We start from the raw sequence: 18,331 nt of genomic DNA, 5'->3' as shown, positions 1-18,331 counted from the left end.
CACGCCTGTGCAGCTCTTAGGACATCTAAAGTTCATCAGTGTCCCCACCCTCCTCCCAGAGGCAAAGACCCAAATCCCTCCCTGAGGACCAGCACCCCATCTGTCATGTTGTTTTCCTGGACTTTATTTAGCTCGGTGCTCAATTGGACCCCCAAAGTTAGTCATTTCCATTTATTATGATTATTATTTCCAGTGAATGCTTATTTAGATTTACCTTGGTGTCTGAGTCAGTCTTTGTTCTGCCCGCATGCTCAGATGATTGGCTGGGTATAGAATTCTAGCTTGATGATTACTTTCCTTCAATACTTGGAAGAGTCTGTTTTCATTATTTTCTCACATTTGATGAGAAGGCCTACTCTTCCTTTGCATGTGATGCGTCTTTTCCCTCTGGGTGTTCTTAAGGTTTGCTCTTTGCCTTTGGTGATCTGCAGTGGGTTTGCTGTTCAAGAGGTTAGGAGAAGAAAGCTTGTGGTTTTAGGTCTTTACTGGGAAACCGTGTGTTTTCCCACACAGCAATTCCTTTGCCACTTTGCCAGGCTGGAAGGCAGACTCGTGTGGCCTTTTTCTAGATCCCGCAGGCTGCCGGGGCTCAGCCTCCTCCCAGATCTCAGACCCGGGCATGACTCCTGCCCAAGCCAGCATGTCCCCAGGTTTGGCGTCTGCTGGACCCTCCCTTTCCCAGCAGCCCCAGAGTATCTGTTCTGCCCCAACAAAAACAGAAGTAGCATTTCCGGAAGCCGGGTTTTGAAAGGCTGGCCGTCTGTGGTTTGACACAAGCAGAGGGGCTTGCTTCCTGAGGCAAAACGCACACACAGCTGCACACACGGGCCCTAGCTGTCTGTCCGCCAGTGCCCGAGCCTTGGCGTTGGGGGTCCGGGGGCACCCAGATGGAGAAGGGCCTGACTCTGGGGCCCGGGGTCTGTCACGAAATGCTGACCCCACCTCTCATCACTTGGAGACGCATCTGTTTATGCCCTGCCTGCGCTTGGGGCAAGGCGAGCTTCCTCCCACCACATCCGGCGTGCAGACCTGAGCGCAGCGCTGGCCCCACCTCCTCGGGAACACCTCGCTGGCCCCCAGAGGCCGCGCCCACCCAGGCGCTGCCCTTCACCCCCCGCCCCGTCCCCTTAGGGCACGGTCATGCACCGCACCGGCAGGGAACCCCTGCGACACCACGGAGAAGTGGCCTGCGCATTTCCACGGAGCGGGCCATGGCTGGGCGCCTCCTCATCCCAGCTGCACAGGGCCGGACAGGAGGTGACATTTTCTGGGCCGATTCAGCTCCCAGGGAGACTGGTTGCCCCCTTCCGTGCGGGACCTGCAAAAAACACACGGCTCACGTGAGGATGCCCGTGGATGGGGTCTTGCCTTTACCCATAGATTTCTCTAATGAGGACAGGCACCTAAATGCAAAATGAAGGAGCGTAATTCGATAAAGGCCATTTGCCTGCAATGATGGCTTGGAACAGATGAACAAGATGAAAGTCCCCGAATGCCAGAGTTTGCTGAGCCTTTAAATCCTGTAACAGAGGATGGGGAGGAAAGCAGCCCTCCCCTGGCCGCCCCACTCCAGCGGCAGCTGTCGTTGGGCTTGGCATGCCGTCAGAGGGAGACACCCTGCCTCCATCTATAAAATCCACCTTCTTTTCTTTAAAAGATGAGGAAGGCATTCTAGCTCTGTAAAGATTTCCAGTGTGGTGAAGCTCCAGCCAGAGAGGTCAGCTGATCCTCCCGGAGGGCCCCTTCCTGGCTGCGCCTGGGACCCAGCTACTGCTCTGTCTCCAAAGCAGGCACCAGAAACCCCTGGCTGGTCTTAAAACCATTTTGGTTGAGCTTGAGATGAGAAAAGAAAACATGGTTTGAGGGCAAGTTCTTATTTGTCCCTTTAAGATTTGATTTTTTTTTAAGATTTTATTTATTTATTTGACAGAGACACAGCAAGAGAGGGAACACAAGCAGGGGGAGTGGGAGAGGGAGAAGCAGGCTTCCCGTGGAGCAGGGAGCCCGATGTGGGGCTCGATCCTAGGACCCTGGGACCATGACCTGAGCCGAAGGCAGGTGCTCAATGACTGAGCCACCCACGTGCCCCAAGATTTGAGTTGATTTTAGAGTGCGCGCACGAGCCAGGGAGGGGCAGAGGGGAGGATCGCCAGCAGACTGCGCCGAACACGGAGCCCACACAGGGCTCGATCCCACCACCCTGAGATCATGACCTGAGCCGAGACCAAGAATCAGATGCTCAACCGACTGAGCCACCCAGGGCCCCTATTATTCTTTCAGATCAATCCACTCTTTTTGGTTGTTATTGTGGTAAAATACACAGAACATAAATTTACCATCAGCAGTGCTGGGCAGCCATCACCACCGTCTAGTTCCAGAATGTTCTCATCACCCCAGAAGGAAACCCCATACCCTTTAAGCAGTCCCTCCACACCCCACTCCTCTGTTTCTGTCCTGTGGATTTGGGTAGTCTGCGCACCTCAAGGGAGCGGAATTATACAATACATAGCTTTTTGGGCCTGGCTTCTCTCAGCATGTTCTCAGGGTTCATCCATGTTGTAGCCTGGGTCAGTACTTCCTTTTTATGGCTGAATAATATTTCATTGAATGGATATACCAGTTGGTTCCTTCATCGGTTGATATTTGGATTATTTTTGCCTTTTGTTTATTGTAAATAATGCTGCCGTAAACATTCCAGTACATGCTGTTGTGTGAACATCTGCTTTCAGTTCTTCTGGATGTATCTCCAGGAGTGGAAGGAATTGCTGGGCTGTGTGGTAATAACTCGATGTGTGACTTACTGGGGAGCCACCAGACTCAATCCACGACATCTTTGTCACCTGTCGATGGCTGTGTGGGGACAGCGCCCACAGATGTTGCTTTAGCCCAGCTCTTAAGCCCAGAAGGCTGTTCTCCTTCCAGCCCGCATTGTTCTATTCTAAAATCATCACATGTAGCCCATCACCTTCCACTTCTGCCCAAACCCCACAGCACGCCATGAAGACAGGCTGGGAATCAGCACAGGGCCGCTCAGGGAGATGCCAAGGGAAGAAGCAAGGAGTGCAGGCACGGACTGTCACTTAGTTTGACAGTACGGAATATTCCTTTGCTAAGGGGCAGCCCTCCCTTGTAGAACCGTCCCATTTTACAGGCTGTCTGGCCACTTTCCCTTTGGGATGAACTTCATGGGCTGGGCATGCTTCAGCCCTACAAGGGTCTCAACCAATTTCGCCCAGCATTTATGAGTGTTTGGAGTTGGCAGAGTTGTGGTGCTGGGAGGGAACAGTTCGCAGAGCAGGGAACACGAGGCCTGCATACCACGCTAGCGCCGCCAGCCCCAAGAGCAGCCTCGCTAGAAGTGCAGGTGCGGCCCAGCAGCACCAGGGGAGCGTGCCCACATGCCCCCCGCAGTGTGGGAGCCCGGTAAGGCCCCTCGCCGCCCTCCGGGGACTCACATTCTAGAAGTGGAGACCAGTACGTGTGCTGAGGCTGCCTAGACAGGCCAGCAGAAATGCTTCCTGTCCTGCCCAGTGCGGGGAGAAGCAGACTGGAGCTCGGGTTCTCTGCGGCTTTTTCTCTCCTGCAGCCCCCACTCTGGGGGCTCATTTACAAGGTGAAGTTGGGCTGTTGTTACCTTGTTCTCCGTTCTACAATAACCTCTTGCTCTTCCATCTCCCACCAGCCTCAACCCTGCACCGAGAGTGCAGAGCAGATACCAGAGATGCCCAGAGCCCGAAAGAGGAAGGAAGAGTGGTCAGGGGCCACTCTCTGTGGACACTGAACTCAGGGCTGGGGAGGGGCTGGAGTCAGAAGGAACCTATTGAAGGTAGCATGACCCAACGGTACAAACACAAGAACATGGGGGTGGCTGGTCAGTCCCATCCCCTCCCTCTGTGTTTGGAAAGTGGCCCTTTTAGAGCCATTTCCTGAGGACTTTGAGGCCCCCAGGTGACTCTAGAACCCATTGCATGCACACTAAAGTACTGTGGGGTGGGGGGCACAGACAAAGAAAGTGGAAAGAGCCTGTCCCCAGCAGTGCACTGAGGGAAGGACACATGCCCACCATGAGACAAGGGCAAAGGGGAGGCCTCTGCCAGAGTCAGAAGGGGGACGTCCCCAGGGAATATGATTCCCCCTCAGAGGGCCCAGGAGGCTGGCTGACTAAGCAGGGGAAGGTGCAGGCTCCGGGTCCTAGAAGCGTCTCCAGCCACAGGCAAGGCTGCAGTGCGGGGGGCTCTGCCTGCCCTGGGCCAGCACGACGGTGGGGACCTGGAGCGCAGGGCCACACCCCTAGACCCCGCCCAGCAGCCCTGGCTCCCCCAGGAGCAGAGCCGTGCCTGAGTCACTGCCACTGGTGGACTCTATTTTTATGTCCAAGTCTGCTTAAAAATAGCAGTCTAAGCCAAGGTTTTAGCTGCAGCTGACAAGACATTAAGTATTATAAGTATTAGATACCTGATGCCTGCAAGTGAGAACCACGGCTCTCTTCCTGCTGCACCGTCTGCCCCCGGGGCAGAACCAGGGGGAAAGCAGGCGGCAGAGGGGCATGAGGAAGCCTGGCAGCGTGCGGGCAGGTGCGTCCGAGGGGCCGCGCCTCCTGTGACAGGGCCCCGCGCGCGTGCCGGGAGGGCACCTCGATCGCACCTGGGCACCTGGGCACGTGGTGCACCACCAGCCTGCCCAGCGCCTGGGATCCGGGCCCACGCCGCAGGCCCTGCTCCTTGCACCTCTGGCTCCGAGAAATCCGAGGGGCGCGAGCCACGGCGTGGGGGTGTGCCAGCCCACGAGAGCACATGGGAGGTGCCCGCCGCTTCGCACATGTTTCTCGGCTCGGCAGATGGGTGGCGGCCCGCAGCAGGTGCACCCACACTGGGGGCGGGGGAGGGAGGGGCGGGGAGGCTGCTACTGCGAGGGCCCTCGGAAACCCCGAGTGGGAGAGGGCCCACCCAGGGCGCTGGGGAAGCAGGAGTCAGCCCCAGTTCTCCTGGCCGGGCCTGATGGCGGGCAGGACTGCTGGAAGAGCTTTCTCTTGCCAGCGAGACCACGCAGGCAAGAATCTCCCGTCCGCACCCCTCCCTGGACGTGCCTCCCAGGGCTCCCTGTTGCAGCCACAGACGCCCCGAATCAGAAGCCCGTGCCCCTCCCGACGAGCCCCCTGCTGACCTCTAACGCCCAAGTGACTGGGTCCCTGCCTCAGGCCAGAGCCCCAGTGACTCTGGTTCGAGTGCATTCTGCGGGTGCAGGCCCAGGCCGCAGCGCCAGCCCTGCTCTCTGCCGGCTCTGGCTTGAGGCTGCAGCCCAACCCTGGCCTCTGCTGCCCTCTCCCTCTCCTGGGGTGCCGCCTGTGCCTGTGGCCCCTGGGCCACCCACCAGGTCTTGGGGAGGTGGGCAGATGCGGGCCCCAGGGGGTGCCAGGGCCATTTACCCCACTCTGGCCGCCTGCTAACTGCCTGCTGGTCTTTCTCTTTTTGGTTCTTCCAGTGAGAAGCGCTACCTTCAAGTCAACGTCACCAACCCCGTGCAGTGCAGCCTACACGGGAAGAAGTGCACGGTCTCCGTGGAGACGAGGATCAACCAGCCGGAGCCCGACTTCACCAAGAACCGCTCGGGCTTCATCCTCAGCGTGCCGGGGAACTGACCGCCCACCGGGGAGGCCTCACCACCCCGTCTGACTTGCTCACTCCCCGCTACCCCCTGCTAGAAATCAGCTCGCAAGGGTCCGCCATGCTTGGGGCCAAAACCCTCTTCTGCCGCCTCCAAGGCTCCTCCCCTGAGGTTTTCTTGCTGGCTTTCTGCCTTTGGTCTCCATCCTCCTCTGCCCCCACTTTCCAGTCCTCACTCAACAAACCAAAGACCCCGGTGCCCTGCCACAGACCCCTGGGCCCACACCCAGACTGCAGCTCCCCGCAGAGGCGACTTGATGTCAGCGGAGGCCCCTGCCACCACACACACACACACCCCCCATTGGCCAGGTCAGACCCTGACCCAGTGACTGGCACCTGACCCTGCAAGGGGTGGATCAGTTTCCCCAACCCAAAACATGCTCCCCCGGGGGGCTTGGGGGAGATTGCCGGACATGAGCTGGGGATGTAGCCCTGCTCTCTCCGTGAGCACAGCCTGCCACCCCTTTCCCCCAAGGGGACCTGGCTCAGAGCTCCTCGGTGGAGCCCCTCTCCCCAGCTGTCAGCCAAAGCCATCAGGGGAGCAAGTTCACCTGTCGGGCTGGCCCGACAGCCAGTGGCTGGCAGAACAGTCATGCCCAGCCTGCCCCCCGCCCGAGGCCTGCAGGCCACCTCTGCAGGAAAGAGCAGAGCAGGTGCTCCAAGGCCCATCTTCCTTAACTGCACGGCCTGGGCCCGTGGTTGTTGCACAGTGATGTGTGCAACACGCAGGGCTGCGCCTCGGGTGTGGGGTCTGCTGCGCCCACACTCACGTCGGGCACATCGATGAGAAAACGGAGTTGCAGGGGCCAGGGAGCACTCTGGGGGGGGTGTCTGCAAGTTATCCGACACCCCTGTTTCAGATACATTCAGAGAATAAGAAGGACCAGGGCCGGAAGGGCAGAGTGACAGAAACAGAGTGGGGGGTCCTGGCACTGCAGGCCAGGCCAGGCTGCCCCCCTCCACACACCACAGCTGGGGCCCAGGGTGGGCCCAGCAGAAAGCACACGTGCCTCAGTGCCTTCCTGAGACCACTCTGCTCCGGAGCCTCGGCTGAGGACGTGGCCCCAAGCCTCTGAGCAGCCCGGGCCTCCAGGCCAGGAGCCTTAAAAGGAGAGACTTGGGAAACTCCACGTGGGGAGGGGGCTGAGGGGGAGCCCACAGCTCGGGAGGAGACTGGCGGGAGGTAAAAGGGATGCGCTGACGTTTTCTTCACTTTCAGCCGTAGACCCTGCCCACCCCCACCCCTCCACCCCCTACCCCCATGCTCCTGAGCCGCCACCCTGACCCCACAAATCACACCGAGGGTCTGAGTGCAGTCTCCCGTGCCTGGCCCAGTGCCTGCCCGGTCACCAGGCCAACCTGCCGGCTGGTCCCAACAGCCTGGTCTCCCCCACACACACCCCCCACCCCCCGACTTCCCAGGGCCCGCAAAACATTTGCACCATGTGCAGTTCGCAACAAAGAATTCTCTTGGCATCGTGTCCTTAGAAACCCATTCTCATTCTCGAAGCCTGGTCAGCTGCCTGCACTGCGCAGAGGTGCCATCAGCCTGGTTTAGCAACGGAGTTTTGCCAGTCACCTTGACACCAGTGGAACCGTCCTAACTGGAACGGCGCCTCCTCTCCTTTCCACTCCTTTCTCCAAATTCCTTGCTTTACACTAGAGACGTGCACGTGTATGTTTGAGACACACCAAAACGGAACATGCCAAATGAGTGCCTTTCCGGGGCTGGGGAGGAGGGGTGGGCGGTGGGGCCCTTCCTGCCGCCTTTAGGGGTTGCCTGGGGCTCCTCAGGCTGAGGCCAGTCCACGAGCACTTTTTCCTGATGTCCTAAAAGAAGTCCCAGTGTGTGGCAACTGAAGAAGGCTCAAGCCTTTAGGGTGTGAGCTCAGCGGTGCCTCCAGGGGCAGGGGGAGAGCAGGGCACAGTGATTGTATGCAATGAAGTGTTTCTCTTGATCTAATTAAATGCAGTTTTATGGTTTGCTGCGTTTATTCCTATTTTCCATTAAGTTAACTTTATTTCTAGAGCATATTTTGATTTACCATCAAGAGCAATAAAGCATTAAATCTTACTTTTAAAGGTGTCCTGCTTATCTGTAATTGAAAACTATACCCACAATTGTGACATTCCAGCTGGTAAAAAGTCAGCTGCTGTCCCAGAGGATGGGAGGGAAAATTAGGCACAAATAAGGTAAAATGGAGGATAATTTACAGGAGGCTTTTCAATGAAAATATTAGACACCCGGCGGGGAGGCGGCGGAGTTCAATCGAAGCACTTCGTTCCACCATTTTGAGGCCCGTGCGTTAGACTCAAAGTTCACTGTTCGTGTTGACCGAAATCGGAGCACGTATCTGTGAAGGACAAGCTCCGAGGCCTGCAGCGGCCTCTCCCCGGGGCAGGCGGGCTGGGGACAATGGGGGTGGCAGGAGGAGCGCGAGGGATCCCGGACCTCTGGGGGCAGGGGCGAGGCAAGCGGCAGGTAAGCAAGCCCCCCCCTCCCCAGATGACAGAGCCTCCCCGGCACCCAAGGGCCGCCGGGTCACCGTCCTTGGTGGCAAAGTACATGCAGTGCAGCTTCTGTGACTCAGACCGAGGGAGAGGCCCTGAATTAAGCCAGTGGACCCGATCACAAAGCTGACCGCACCCGAGGGGCAACCTGGGGTGGCAGCGCCTTCCCGGCGTCCAGGGGTGCCTTGGGCCCGCAGCGTGCAGGCCCTAGGGAGCCTCGAGTCCACACTGCCCTAGACCCTGAAGCTTAGGCTGGGGGTGGGAGCGGGCACGGACCACTGGCGGTACTGCCGGGAGGGGGCACCCCCTTGCCACAATCGTGGCCTGGGGTGGCTGCTTATTTGGGAGCCCCAGAGGCTGGATTCCTCGCTCTTGCAAACCTGCACCGAGCTAAACTGGCAGGGCTGAGCCACGTGGACACCACTCCACAGGGTGGAGAGGAAGCCTCTGGGCCACGGGTGCTGAGCAGAGCCAGGCCCAGGATATGTGGGGGCAGCAGCCTCAGAGCCAAGCTCCACGAGGGAGGCTGAGGCCTGGTGCCCCTGCGGGAGCCACAGCACCAGCCCTCACCGGGCCAAGCCTGGGCCTGATTCCCCCCGCCCGACCCCCGCCGGCCACAGGTCCCAGTCACCCAGCTCTGCCAAGCCAAGCCCAGGCAGCCTCTGAGGAGCAACTCCTGCCCCGCGGCCTAGCTAAACCTGAGTTGACTTAACCTGTGCTTCTCTCTTAATCACCTTAACTTGAACGCACCGGTTAAGCCAAGAGCTCTCCCTGAGCCCTGCCCTCCCTTCGCCCAGCCCTCCCTTCGCCCAGCCCCTCCCCTCCCCCACGATACAAATCCAATTATGTTCCGAGCACAGGAATCATTTAGAAAAGGGGCCCCCCCAGCCTGCTCGCGAATGACAAGAGGCCTATGGAATGGATGGTCAGTGCATTTTATTTAATCAGCACAGTACAAAAATAAATAAAAATAAGGGAAAGGGAATTAAATTACAGCCAAACTGAGCTTCATGACCTTGTCAGATTATAAACCACACATACTTACAAACACACTACACATACATACAAAATGAGACAAATATAAATTAATATTAACAATACCCACGGTTTGGTCAGAGAATAACTACAGAACGAATTGCACTAAGAACCAACATACACCGCACGTGTAATTAGCAGTTTCAAATATACAGCAATGAACAATTACGAGTGGAAAAAAATGGCACATTTTCTTTTCATTGCAAGTTTAACAACTGCTGGAACAAAACTAAATTCTAATAGCTGCATGGAAAGAATATATCAACCCTTCAGGTTTACAAGAAAAAGAGAAAAACCAAATCCTGAACTATTATTCCTGTGACTGGTTCCGTGCACGGGTGTAATGTTCACGGCCATCTGTTCTAAGATTATTTTTCTTAAGACACAAAATGCTCCTGGTTCGCATGCACAAGATCACTGTCAAAGCAACAATGAAAGAATAAGGGTTTTTTTTTCCCCCGTAGGTTAGTTTTTTGTTGTTGTTTTTTTTAATTGTTGTTCTAAAAGTAGTCTTCATAGCAGCATGTCAAATGGGTTCACTGCCTGCACACTCGAGTCCATCAGCTCCTGCACCCAGGACTGACCAGCACAAGGGCGGGGAGGAGGAAGGGGCAGGCTTCACACTGGGGGGGAGCCAGAGACTGGCTTCCTTCGTCCCCCAACCACTCCTGAAATTTGCACCTCCTCCGAGAAATAAAAAAATAAATACGGAGAAAGAGAAGGAAACACACATAACCGGAATCCTGGGGATGCAACTGAAGCGCAGTCTCAGGCCAAGTTCGGCCGCCGCCGAGAAAGAGCGACTACGGATGCGCGCCCCTCCTCTGGAGACTCGGCACCCGAACCTCCCTCTTCCGGGCCGCCAGGGCCTGCTGCCCCCACGGGCCTCCTACCTCAGGTTACACGTGGTGGCAGGATCTGCACAGACGGGCTGTGTGACAACTCCAACCAAGAAGAGGCGCAGCAGCGGCGGCAAAGTCTGTGCCAGCAACCTTCCAGCAGGTTCCTTCCAGCTCCACATCAGATTATCTGGCAGTCCCAGGAACGGAACGGCTCAGGCTCAGCGTGGGCCCAAGGCGCAGCTGGGGCAAACGAATCCCAGCCCGGGCAGGCCCTCCCCCTCTTCCCCAGGAACACCCGGGCCGGCGGCTCAGCTCCAGGCCTCTTACACCAGGACCTCCGTTTCACAGCTTTCTCTTGTTCGTGTGAATTTCAGTAGTGCTCGTGCTGAAACCAGCAGCCACCTGGAACCTAACCCTATGTCAAAGGACCCTCTGCCTTCCCCCAGCCCCCTATTCCAGCACTCCCTGGGGAAGGGGAGGGGGGGCATGGGGACTGAAAGACAGAATTCCCCAGAGCATCTTCACATTGGTCTTTGTTCCCCAAAGCTGGAGTGATGGGCCACGGAGGGAGGCTCGCTCCCTTCTCGCGGTCCTCTCCCAAGTCCCAAGCCACCAATCTGGGAGAATTAGAAAGGAAATTGATTAAGTACACATCGTGTGTTTTCGCAGCCACTAGGGTAAGGTGGAAACCCAAACCAGCAACTGCAAATGATCAGGTGCACAATCAGCAGGCTTCCGAAGCAATCAGGAGCGCTACTCCCGTCTTGGAATTGTCTCCAAGATCCAGTGGTCTCACTGGGCCTTGCCGGGCCAGGCTTCGTCTTCAGAAGAAACTGAACTGTTTGGAAACAGCTTGAAATGAACAGGGGTGGGGACAGGGGGTACATCATTACCACATCGCCCTGATCCCTGACATCACCCCCCACCCCGGCTCTGTGGAACGAATGTCATGCACCGGCAAGAGGCCTTAGCCCTCAGGTGGGCACTGGCTGGTCTCGGGCACGACAACCCCACCCGCCCAGAAGGCAGGTTGTTGGTAATGGGCACCTGCAGCTGCCCTGGCCTTCGCCACGGGGTGAGTAAGCTGCATTAGTCAAATGAAAGGTTCACCCAGGAAAGGAGCTGTCCCTACCTGCACCCTACCCCTTTAGCTGGGACCCAAAATCAAAGAACTTAATGAGTCAAACCAGCTCCTTAACCCAACACTGCCAACACAGCTGGGAGCGGGGGAGCAGGGGGCTAGGGGGCAAGGTCCATGTCTTCACTAAAGGAAAGCCCTTCTCCCTAAAAAAGAAAAAAGAGCAAACCCAGGTGGTGCATTGTCAAACGACAGGCCCCAATCTTTGTACTAGGCCAGCTTCTCCTCGACCGAAGAGTTGTCCCAGGGTGGCGGGCACCTTGCCTCCCAACCCTCCTCGTGGCTCGGTCGGGGTGGCCAGCTCCACAGGCCTCTGGGAGAAGGTATGACCCAAAACAAGAGCCAGGAAAGGACCCCCAGCCGGGAAGGCCAGTCGCTCCCTGGGCCAACCGGCCAGAGGCCCCTCTCCGGCTCCCGTGCCAGGAGCAGTGGACGGCCTCACCCGCCCCAGTCCAGCAAGGGCACAGGCGGCAAGAAGACGCTCAGTCCCCCGAATCCCCAAAGTTGAGAGGTCAGCAGCCCGGGTGGCTCTGGATACATCTTCTGGGTGTTGCACAAGGTTCGGGAGTTCAAAAGTGCCCAGAGTTCTTGGCAGGGCTGAAGAAAACCCCGAGGAGGGAAGGTGGGAAGGGAGAGGCCCTCGGTGGCTTTGCTAGACACATATTGTACACAGAATCTGATTTGCTTAATAATAAATTTTTAAAAATGAACTGAATCCTTGAGCCATGATGCGGGCCACGGGGCTCACCGATCGAGCCCGAGGAGGAGCCGCTTCTTGTCCTCCTGACCACTCTCGTTCTTCAGGTCGGAGAACACCTGTGTGAAGTAGTGTGGGTCGGCGTTGATCTGCAGCATCTTGGAGCTCATGAGGTTGATGACAGAGAGGCAGCGGTCCCAAAAGGCCTCCTTGCAGCTCTCCACCAGGAAGGGCTTGAGCGGGTAGGAGATCTCGTTGCCCATGTAGGAGTAGGAGAGGTACAGGCAGGTCAGCAGGATGGCCTGGAGCTCGTGGTCCGAGCCCACCTCCGACGAGATGACGTCCCTGCAGAGCATGTAGAGGAAGACCACGTTGGCGGGTGTGATGAAGCCCTGGTCCTGCCAGCCCTGCAGGAGCAGCGAGCGGTCCACGCTGCGCAGCCAGAGCACAGGGTCCGTGGGGGACAGGTGCTTCAGGCGGTAGCACCGGCGGCACAGGAACTCGCCCAGGCAGCGCAGCAGCTCGCTCGTGGACGCCTGGACGATGACACGTTTGGGCGTCCCTGCGGAGCTGAGGGCAGGGTGCGGGGCCTTCTTGACGGAGGAGGAGACCCCCCCGGTCTGGGAGCCCGAGAGCTGGCCTGCAGGGGGTGCGGGCGGCTGCGCCGGTGGGGGCTGAGCAAAAGTGGACAGGTTGGCGCAGGACAGCGACTTCTTCAGGTTCTCATTGTTGAGGTGCGTGATGTTGTTCTGGTAGCTGCTGTTCGGCTGCACCTTCTTGGAGTTCTTCTTCTTGGCCGACACGGCCACGATCCTCTTCCAAGGCAGCACGGAGATGATGGAGTGCCGCTTCAGGTTCTTGTCCTTGGCGTTCTTGCTGTTCTGTACGGCCGTGTAGTGGCCCACCGTGGCCGCGCCATCCTCAAACAGCGTGGCCTTCCGGTAGCTGGGGGACAGGGACAGCACCGTGCCCATGGTGCCGCTGCGCGCTGGGCGGGGGCCCGCGCCCCTGCGCGCCCAGCCTGCCGGCCGGAGGCACAAAACACCTCAGCGAGCCCGCGGCGGCCCCGGGCAGGAGGCGGGAGCACTCCCGGCTCCCGGGCGCGTGCTGCCCCTTCGGATCTGCGTGGAAAACAAGATGGTTCTCAGCACCAGGCGGGGCTCGGCGCCGCGCTCCTCCACCCGGGCCAACGCGGCCCCCGCGGACTTGGCCCCGGCCCCGCGCCCCCGCGCCGCAGCCCGGCCGCCTCCACTGCGGCACCCCCCGCCCGCCTGCCGCGGCCGCTGCGGTCTGGACGGCAGCGGGAGGGGCCCGGGCGCCGGCGGAGGCGGCCGGGGCGGGGAAGGGTTGGGGGGATTGGGAGACCCCTCCTCGACACCGCGCGCGGCCCCGACCCCGGCCCCGGCTCCTCGGGGGCAGCGGGCGGCCCCGAGGCGCAGGCTTACCCGGCAGGCGGCGGCGGCTCCTGCGCTCCGCGCTCTCCCTCCGCAATGCGCGCCGCGGCTCGGGCCCGCGGTCCCGGCGCTCGGCGGGGCTCGGCGGGGCTCGCGCTCGGCGGCGGCGGCGGCGGCGGCGGCGGCTCCGGAGCTTCTGTCCAAGGTTCTGCAGGCGCCGCGGCCCCGCCCCCCGCCGGCCGCCCTCGCCGCCGCCGCGCTCCCGTTCCCGCTCCCGCCCCGGCGCGCACCTCAGCGGCCTCCCTGTCGGGGGCGCGCGCGCGCGAGGCCCACGCGCCGGCCCGAACTGGCCTGCTCCTGCCTGGGAGCCGGGCCGCCGCGGTCCTCAGCGCCACCCCCGCGCGCGGTGCGGGCAGGGATGCGGCCACGAGCCCGAGCGCCTCTACTCGCCGCACCCCATCTAGGACCCGGACTCGGGCGGTGGCGGCGGGTACCCGCGGCGCCGGCCCCGCCTCGCCTCTCGGGGCCGCCCCTCCCGCACCGCTCGCCGCCCGCTCTGCGTCGTCGCGCCAGCAGCCGCCAGGCCGCGTGAGAGTCCCCGGCGCCCCGCGCAGCCGAGCTAGGGCCGGGCGGGGGGCGGGAGGGGGCGCGCCGGGGGCGGGGCCGAGGGCTGAACCCGCCCGCCGCCCCGCCCAGACACGTGCTGCCTTTGTTCCCGCCGCGGCACCCGCAGCGGCGGGCCGCGGGGGCGCTCTCGGCCGCGTCCCCGCCCTGGCGACGCGCGGCCCGCCCGAGCTGAGGCTGCCGCGCGAGAAGCTATCCACGGAGGCCGGCCGGGGCCCCGAGATTCCTTTTTCCATTAACATCCTCGTCCGGCGGGGAAGAAGCTAGGTACTCGAGGAGGAAGGCCCTGAGCCGGGGGTGGTGGGGGTGGCGGTGGGAGGCGGAAGCCTTTGCTGAAGCCACTCGAATCCGGATGGACTGTCCCATCGACTTTCACGTCTCCCCCTCCGTGGCCTCTATTCCCGCACCTCAGGTAAAGGGCCGGAGCCCGGGTAAATAGAAATCCAAGCCAGAGAGGCATAGGCAGTTCTGGGCTGGTCCACAAAACAGAGACTGGCTTTCCCGCACCCACCTGGCTGGGACAGGACTTGAGGCTCCGGGGTGGGCCTCTGCCCCAGAGACGGGCCAGTCCTTCACAAATGTGACCTCGACATTACCACTGGCCCTCTTATCAGTTGTAGTAAAACTGAAGCCACTGCTCTTCCAAACCAGCCTCTGATCCTCTGATTCCAATGTTTTTCATGCTAACCATGTACCATTTGAAGATCTGGTGCCAAGTTGTAAAATTCTGACTAGTAAGAACAGTTCCTCTCACAGACAAGAATTCACATCCTTCACAAGAGCCATTCTTCATTTGTTTTTCTTTTAGTTGGTTCTGGAAACTGATTGAGTTGCCCACAAACCGGAGAAACAGAAGATTCAAACCCTATCTTAATCCAGATTATCACCTCTGGACCAAAAGATAAGGAAGCAGTAATCCAGATTAACTACCCAATTCCTGGCCTCCTGGCCACTCCAGGCTGTCAACCTGGGCCCGCTCTGCCAGTGCTGCTCACGGCCCTACCCAGGACAGTGCTGCTATCGAGTCAAAGTACTAGAATGCGTATATGTACTACCCAGCCGTTTCTCTGTCAATAGTGGCAAGTGAAAGCTTTAGGGACTTTGGTGACCACATAATGGAAAATGCATTGTTCTGTATGCAGATGGCTGCTTGTGAAACATCCACAGCAGCTGTCATCTTAACTTAGATGAAAGCCGGCCCTTTGCTCAACAGGGCCCTCCCTCCATGTTCCTCCGTGTACAACCTCGGCCTGCTCTTGAAATGGAGCAGTCCTCAACCCTCCTTCCCTATTAGTAAGGAGCTTGAAGAAGTAATCTCTTCCAGGTCCCCTGGCCCAATGACTCTCTTTCTCTCCAAGGCAAAGCCTTTTTCCCTCCAGCCCCTGGTGGAGAGGCCCAGCTCCCAAGTAGGCCTTTGTCCATACTGCCTCTCAAGGTCCCCTTCAGATTCTGGTGTTGAGCAAAGGTTAAATGCTTTCCATTTCACAAAATATGCCTAGATTTCGAAGCCTGTAAGCCTCCCCTTAGGTCCACCCTGGTACCTGTACCTACAAATTTCAGTTTCAGCTATTCCAATTCATGGCAGGCAGTACCAAGGTCCACTTTACCCCACTTCATTTCCCAAACCAAAGCAGCAGGTTCTTGCCCGGACCTTTTCCAGACTGGCCACACTCTGGTATCCTCTCTCGCCATTGTCCAGCCAGCCTTCCCTAGCACCTTCAAAAAGAGCTCTTTGCATTACTACCTCAGCCTCCTCACACTTGTCAAAGGCAAAGCCATGTTTGCAGCACATGAACGAAATGTGCACCGGCAGCCCACTTGCGATTGTGCCTGAGGAAAGGGGTTGTCTGGAAGTCCTGTCCACCCCCACTGCCGTGCCCACTGTTTCAAGGCACCCACCACCACCACCACCACCCTAAAGCTCCTGTCACAGCTCCAGTGCAAGGCAAGGAAGAAAGGGCAATCTTCTACCGAAAATGGCAGAATCAAGGCCCAGAATGCAGACCCAGCTGAATGAAGTGGAGCTGTTTTCTTCCCAGTCTTCTTCAGAGAACTGCAGGAAAGCACTCCAAACCCCACCATCGATCAGCCTATTGATTCTATAGCCTATCTCTAGCTGCCAGAAGGGCCAGCCTGCTTGTTATCTGCACTGTTGGGCTGATATTCCCATGTGTCACCAGAGAATCCCTGTCCTCTGCATGGCCCCATCCCCATACCACCCTGAGAAAGAGAAGACAAGGCTCTGGCCGGCTACCTTCCAGAAAGGGCTCCAAATAAAGCAAGGCTAAACCCTGGCTTCTGAGGCAGCCGTGCTTTGTTCCTTCAGGGATCACAGAGCAGCATCTAGTGGCCCTTCTGGGCAGCACACATTATATAACTAGCACGCAGCAGTGCTCCAGAGCCAAGCGCCTCAGCCTCTGCTCCCAACACCAGTGCTGTCTCATCAGCACACAAGAAAGCTGTGGCACATGAGGGCTGGTGCCAGGAAGGGTCCCTAGGTGAGGAAGCCAGGCCCAGGCCAGCCTCTGGGCCACCCGACCCCCTCAGCTGTGCCCAGACCTAGCTCCCTTGAGGCCAGCGAGGGAAAGCAGCCCTGGAGGTCTAGAGCAGCACCATCCAAAAAAATTTAACGTGGGCCACAAATGCAAGCCACATAGGTATTCGAGTATTTTTGAGTAGCCACATCATAAAAAAATAAAAAGAAACAGGTGGATTTTAATAATATATTTTATTTAACCCATTATGCTCAAAATATTTCACATATATATAAAAAAATTGAGCTATTTTACATTTTTTTTCATACTGTCTTTGAAGTCTGGTTTGTTTACATTTGCAATGCATCACACTTCGAACTAGCCACATGTCAAAGGCTCCACAGCCACGTGTGGCCAGTGCCTTCACAGTGGACAGCACAGGTCTAGAGGAGGTCGTCAGACCCGCAAAGGGAGCAGAGGAAGGGCTGCTGCCGACTGAACCCCTCCGGGCAGCCCTAGGCTTGGAGAACCCCCCCCCCCCTTCTCCAGCTACAGGGCTGGATGCCTTGGGGATAGTTCTTACAGTCCCTTAGCGAAGCAAAATTCTTCCTGCAAGTGCAACTGTAGAAACTATAGAGACTCTACAAAACTGAAACAAAGTAACAAAGTGGCTGGGACTAGAGTGGAACTGGCGGTGAGAGCTCCCCCCTCACCCCTAGTTGGCCTCAGGGCCCCTCAGAAGAATGGCTGCCAGGGTCTGAGGGGCAGAATGAAAATCACTGCTTTTGAAGGTTTCAACTAAAAACAAAACCACAACTGAGTGTCAGGACTCTCCAGGCACTTGCACTGGTATGACTGCATACAACCCTCACACCACGATTCCCCACCAAGGAAGCAGCAGAGGCTCTTCCAGCCCAAACCCCCTGTCCTCACTGGACCATGTTGCCCTGGAAAAACAGAAGGATCCCTGCACACCACTTCCCATTTCAGACCTTACCGACCAACCTTCTTATCCAAATCCCTCCACTTTACCCCAGATCTAAAGGTCTCATGAAGCAAATGAGGTACCAGAGCTTTAGCCAGTCTAAAAGGCTACAGAGCTGTGTGGACTTGATCAGAAGCCCTCCAGCACTCAAGAAAGGACACTTTTTGAAAAAAAAAATTTTATTGGAACTCATCTGAACATCAGATATACCTGGTGTTGGTTAGCAAGAACCGTTTGTACATTTGATATTGATGGTGCCAAAACCAAAACAGTGACTGGACATGATGGGGAGAAATGTTGAGAACAAAAACCTGATTTTGGAGAGGAAAGTAAAAGCCAGTCAGATTCAGTGAGGATGCAAAACCTGGTTCAACAAAATCCTTTTACAAAATATAAATTTATTACGAAAACCTGGAAGGATAATCTGAGAAAGGGAAAGAAAGAGAAAAGGAGGCCAGCAGGAAGGAGGCATGAGGGGAGGAGGAAAAGAGAAGACAGATGAGAGGAGGCAGAAATATAGCTGGGCACGACAGAGGTGCAGAAGCTTACCTGCCCAAATGGCACGAAAGCTTCTCTATGTGATCTCATCATAAAACAAAGCATGCTGAAATACAATGCTCTACCTCCCAGCCGTTTGGTTTCTAAGAGGTAAATAAAGCAGCTCCCTGGGAGGGGGACATGAGGTTGCTCGAAAACCTGACAACAAAGGTTTAAAAAAAAAAAAAAAAGAAAAAAAGAAAGAAAACCCACACCCCACAGTCTCATTTCCAATGTTCACTTGTTTAAAAAAAAGACTAAATCCATCTGACAGCGGGAGGAGGAGTGGGACAGGGAGAGAAGCCGATGGATTTCAGACAGCCTGACTCCCCTAGAGGGGAAGGAGGGAGGAAGAGAGACATGGGATGGTCTCCTGGTTGAGAGGGGAAAGAGAAGGGACAGAGAGAAGAGCAGAGAAGGGCAATTAAAAC

The 18,331-nt window shown here is 57.5% G+C and overlaps 2 protein-coding genes across 3 annotated transcripts in view; one reads left to right on the top strand and one right to left on the bottom strand.

Annotated features, from left to right (window-relative positions):
- Positions 1–7,737, top strand: part of MYO1D (myosin ID) — a 364,669-nt gene extending 356,932 nt beyond the window's left edge. Inside the window, exons 22-23 of one of the 2 annotated variants that reach the window (XM_064582345.1) lie at positions 3,683–3,826; positions 5,482–5,619. In XM_064582345.1, the coding sequence (XP_064438415.1) occupies positions 3,683–3,824 (142 nt within the window). In that variant the 3' untranslated portion in view covers positions 3,825–3,826; positions 5,482–5,619. Of the gene's footprint in view, positions 1–3,682; positions 3,827–5,481 lie in introns of both variants that reach the window. The other variant, XM_045889402.3, reaches the window with a different exon arrangement.
- Positions 7,738–9,092: 1,355 nt separating this feature from the next.
- Positions 9,093–18,099, bottom strand: CDK5R1 (cyclin dependent kinase 5 regulatory subunit 1). Its single transcript, XM_045889404.3, has 2 exons — positions 13,332–18,099; positions 9,093–13,007 (listed from the first exon to the last, which is right to left on the bottom strand). Exon 2 carries the CDS (start codon positions 12,858–12,860, stop codon positions 11,934–11,936), a length of 927 nt encoding a protein of 308 aa, XP_045745360.1. The 5' UTR covers positions 12,861–13,007; positions 13,332–18,099; the 3' UTR covers positions 9,093–11,933.
- Between the last annotated feature and the right edge of the window lie 232 nt (positions 18,100–18,331).

Source organism: Mirounga angustirostris, unplaced genomic scaffold (genome assembly GCF_029215605.1).
Source record: "Mirounga angustirostris isolate CCGP_5_RB_7025 unplaced genomic scaffold, mMirAng1.0.hap1 SCAF_17, whole genome shotgun sequence".
NCBI classification, from domain to species: Eukaryota; Metazoa; Chordata; class Mammalia; order Carnivora; family Phocidae; genus Mirounga; species Mirounga angustirostris.
This window is presented reverse-complemented; position numbering and strand designations above follow the sequence as displayed.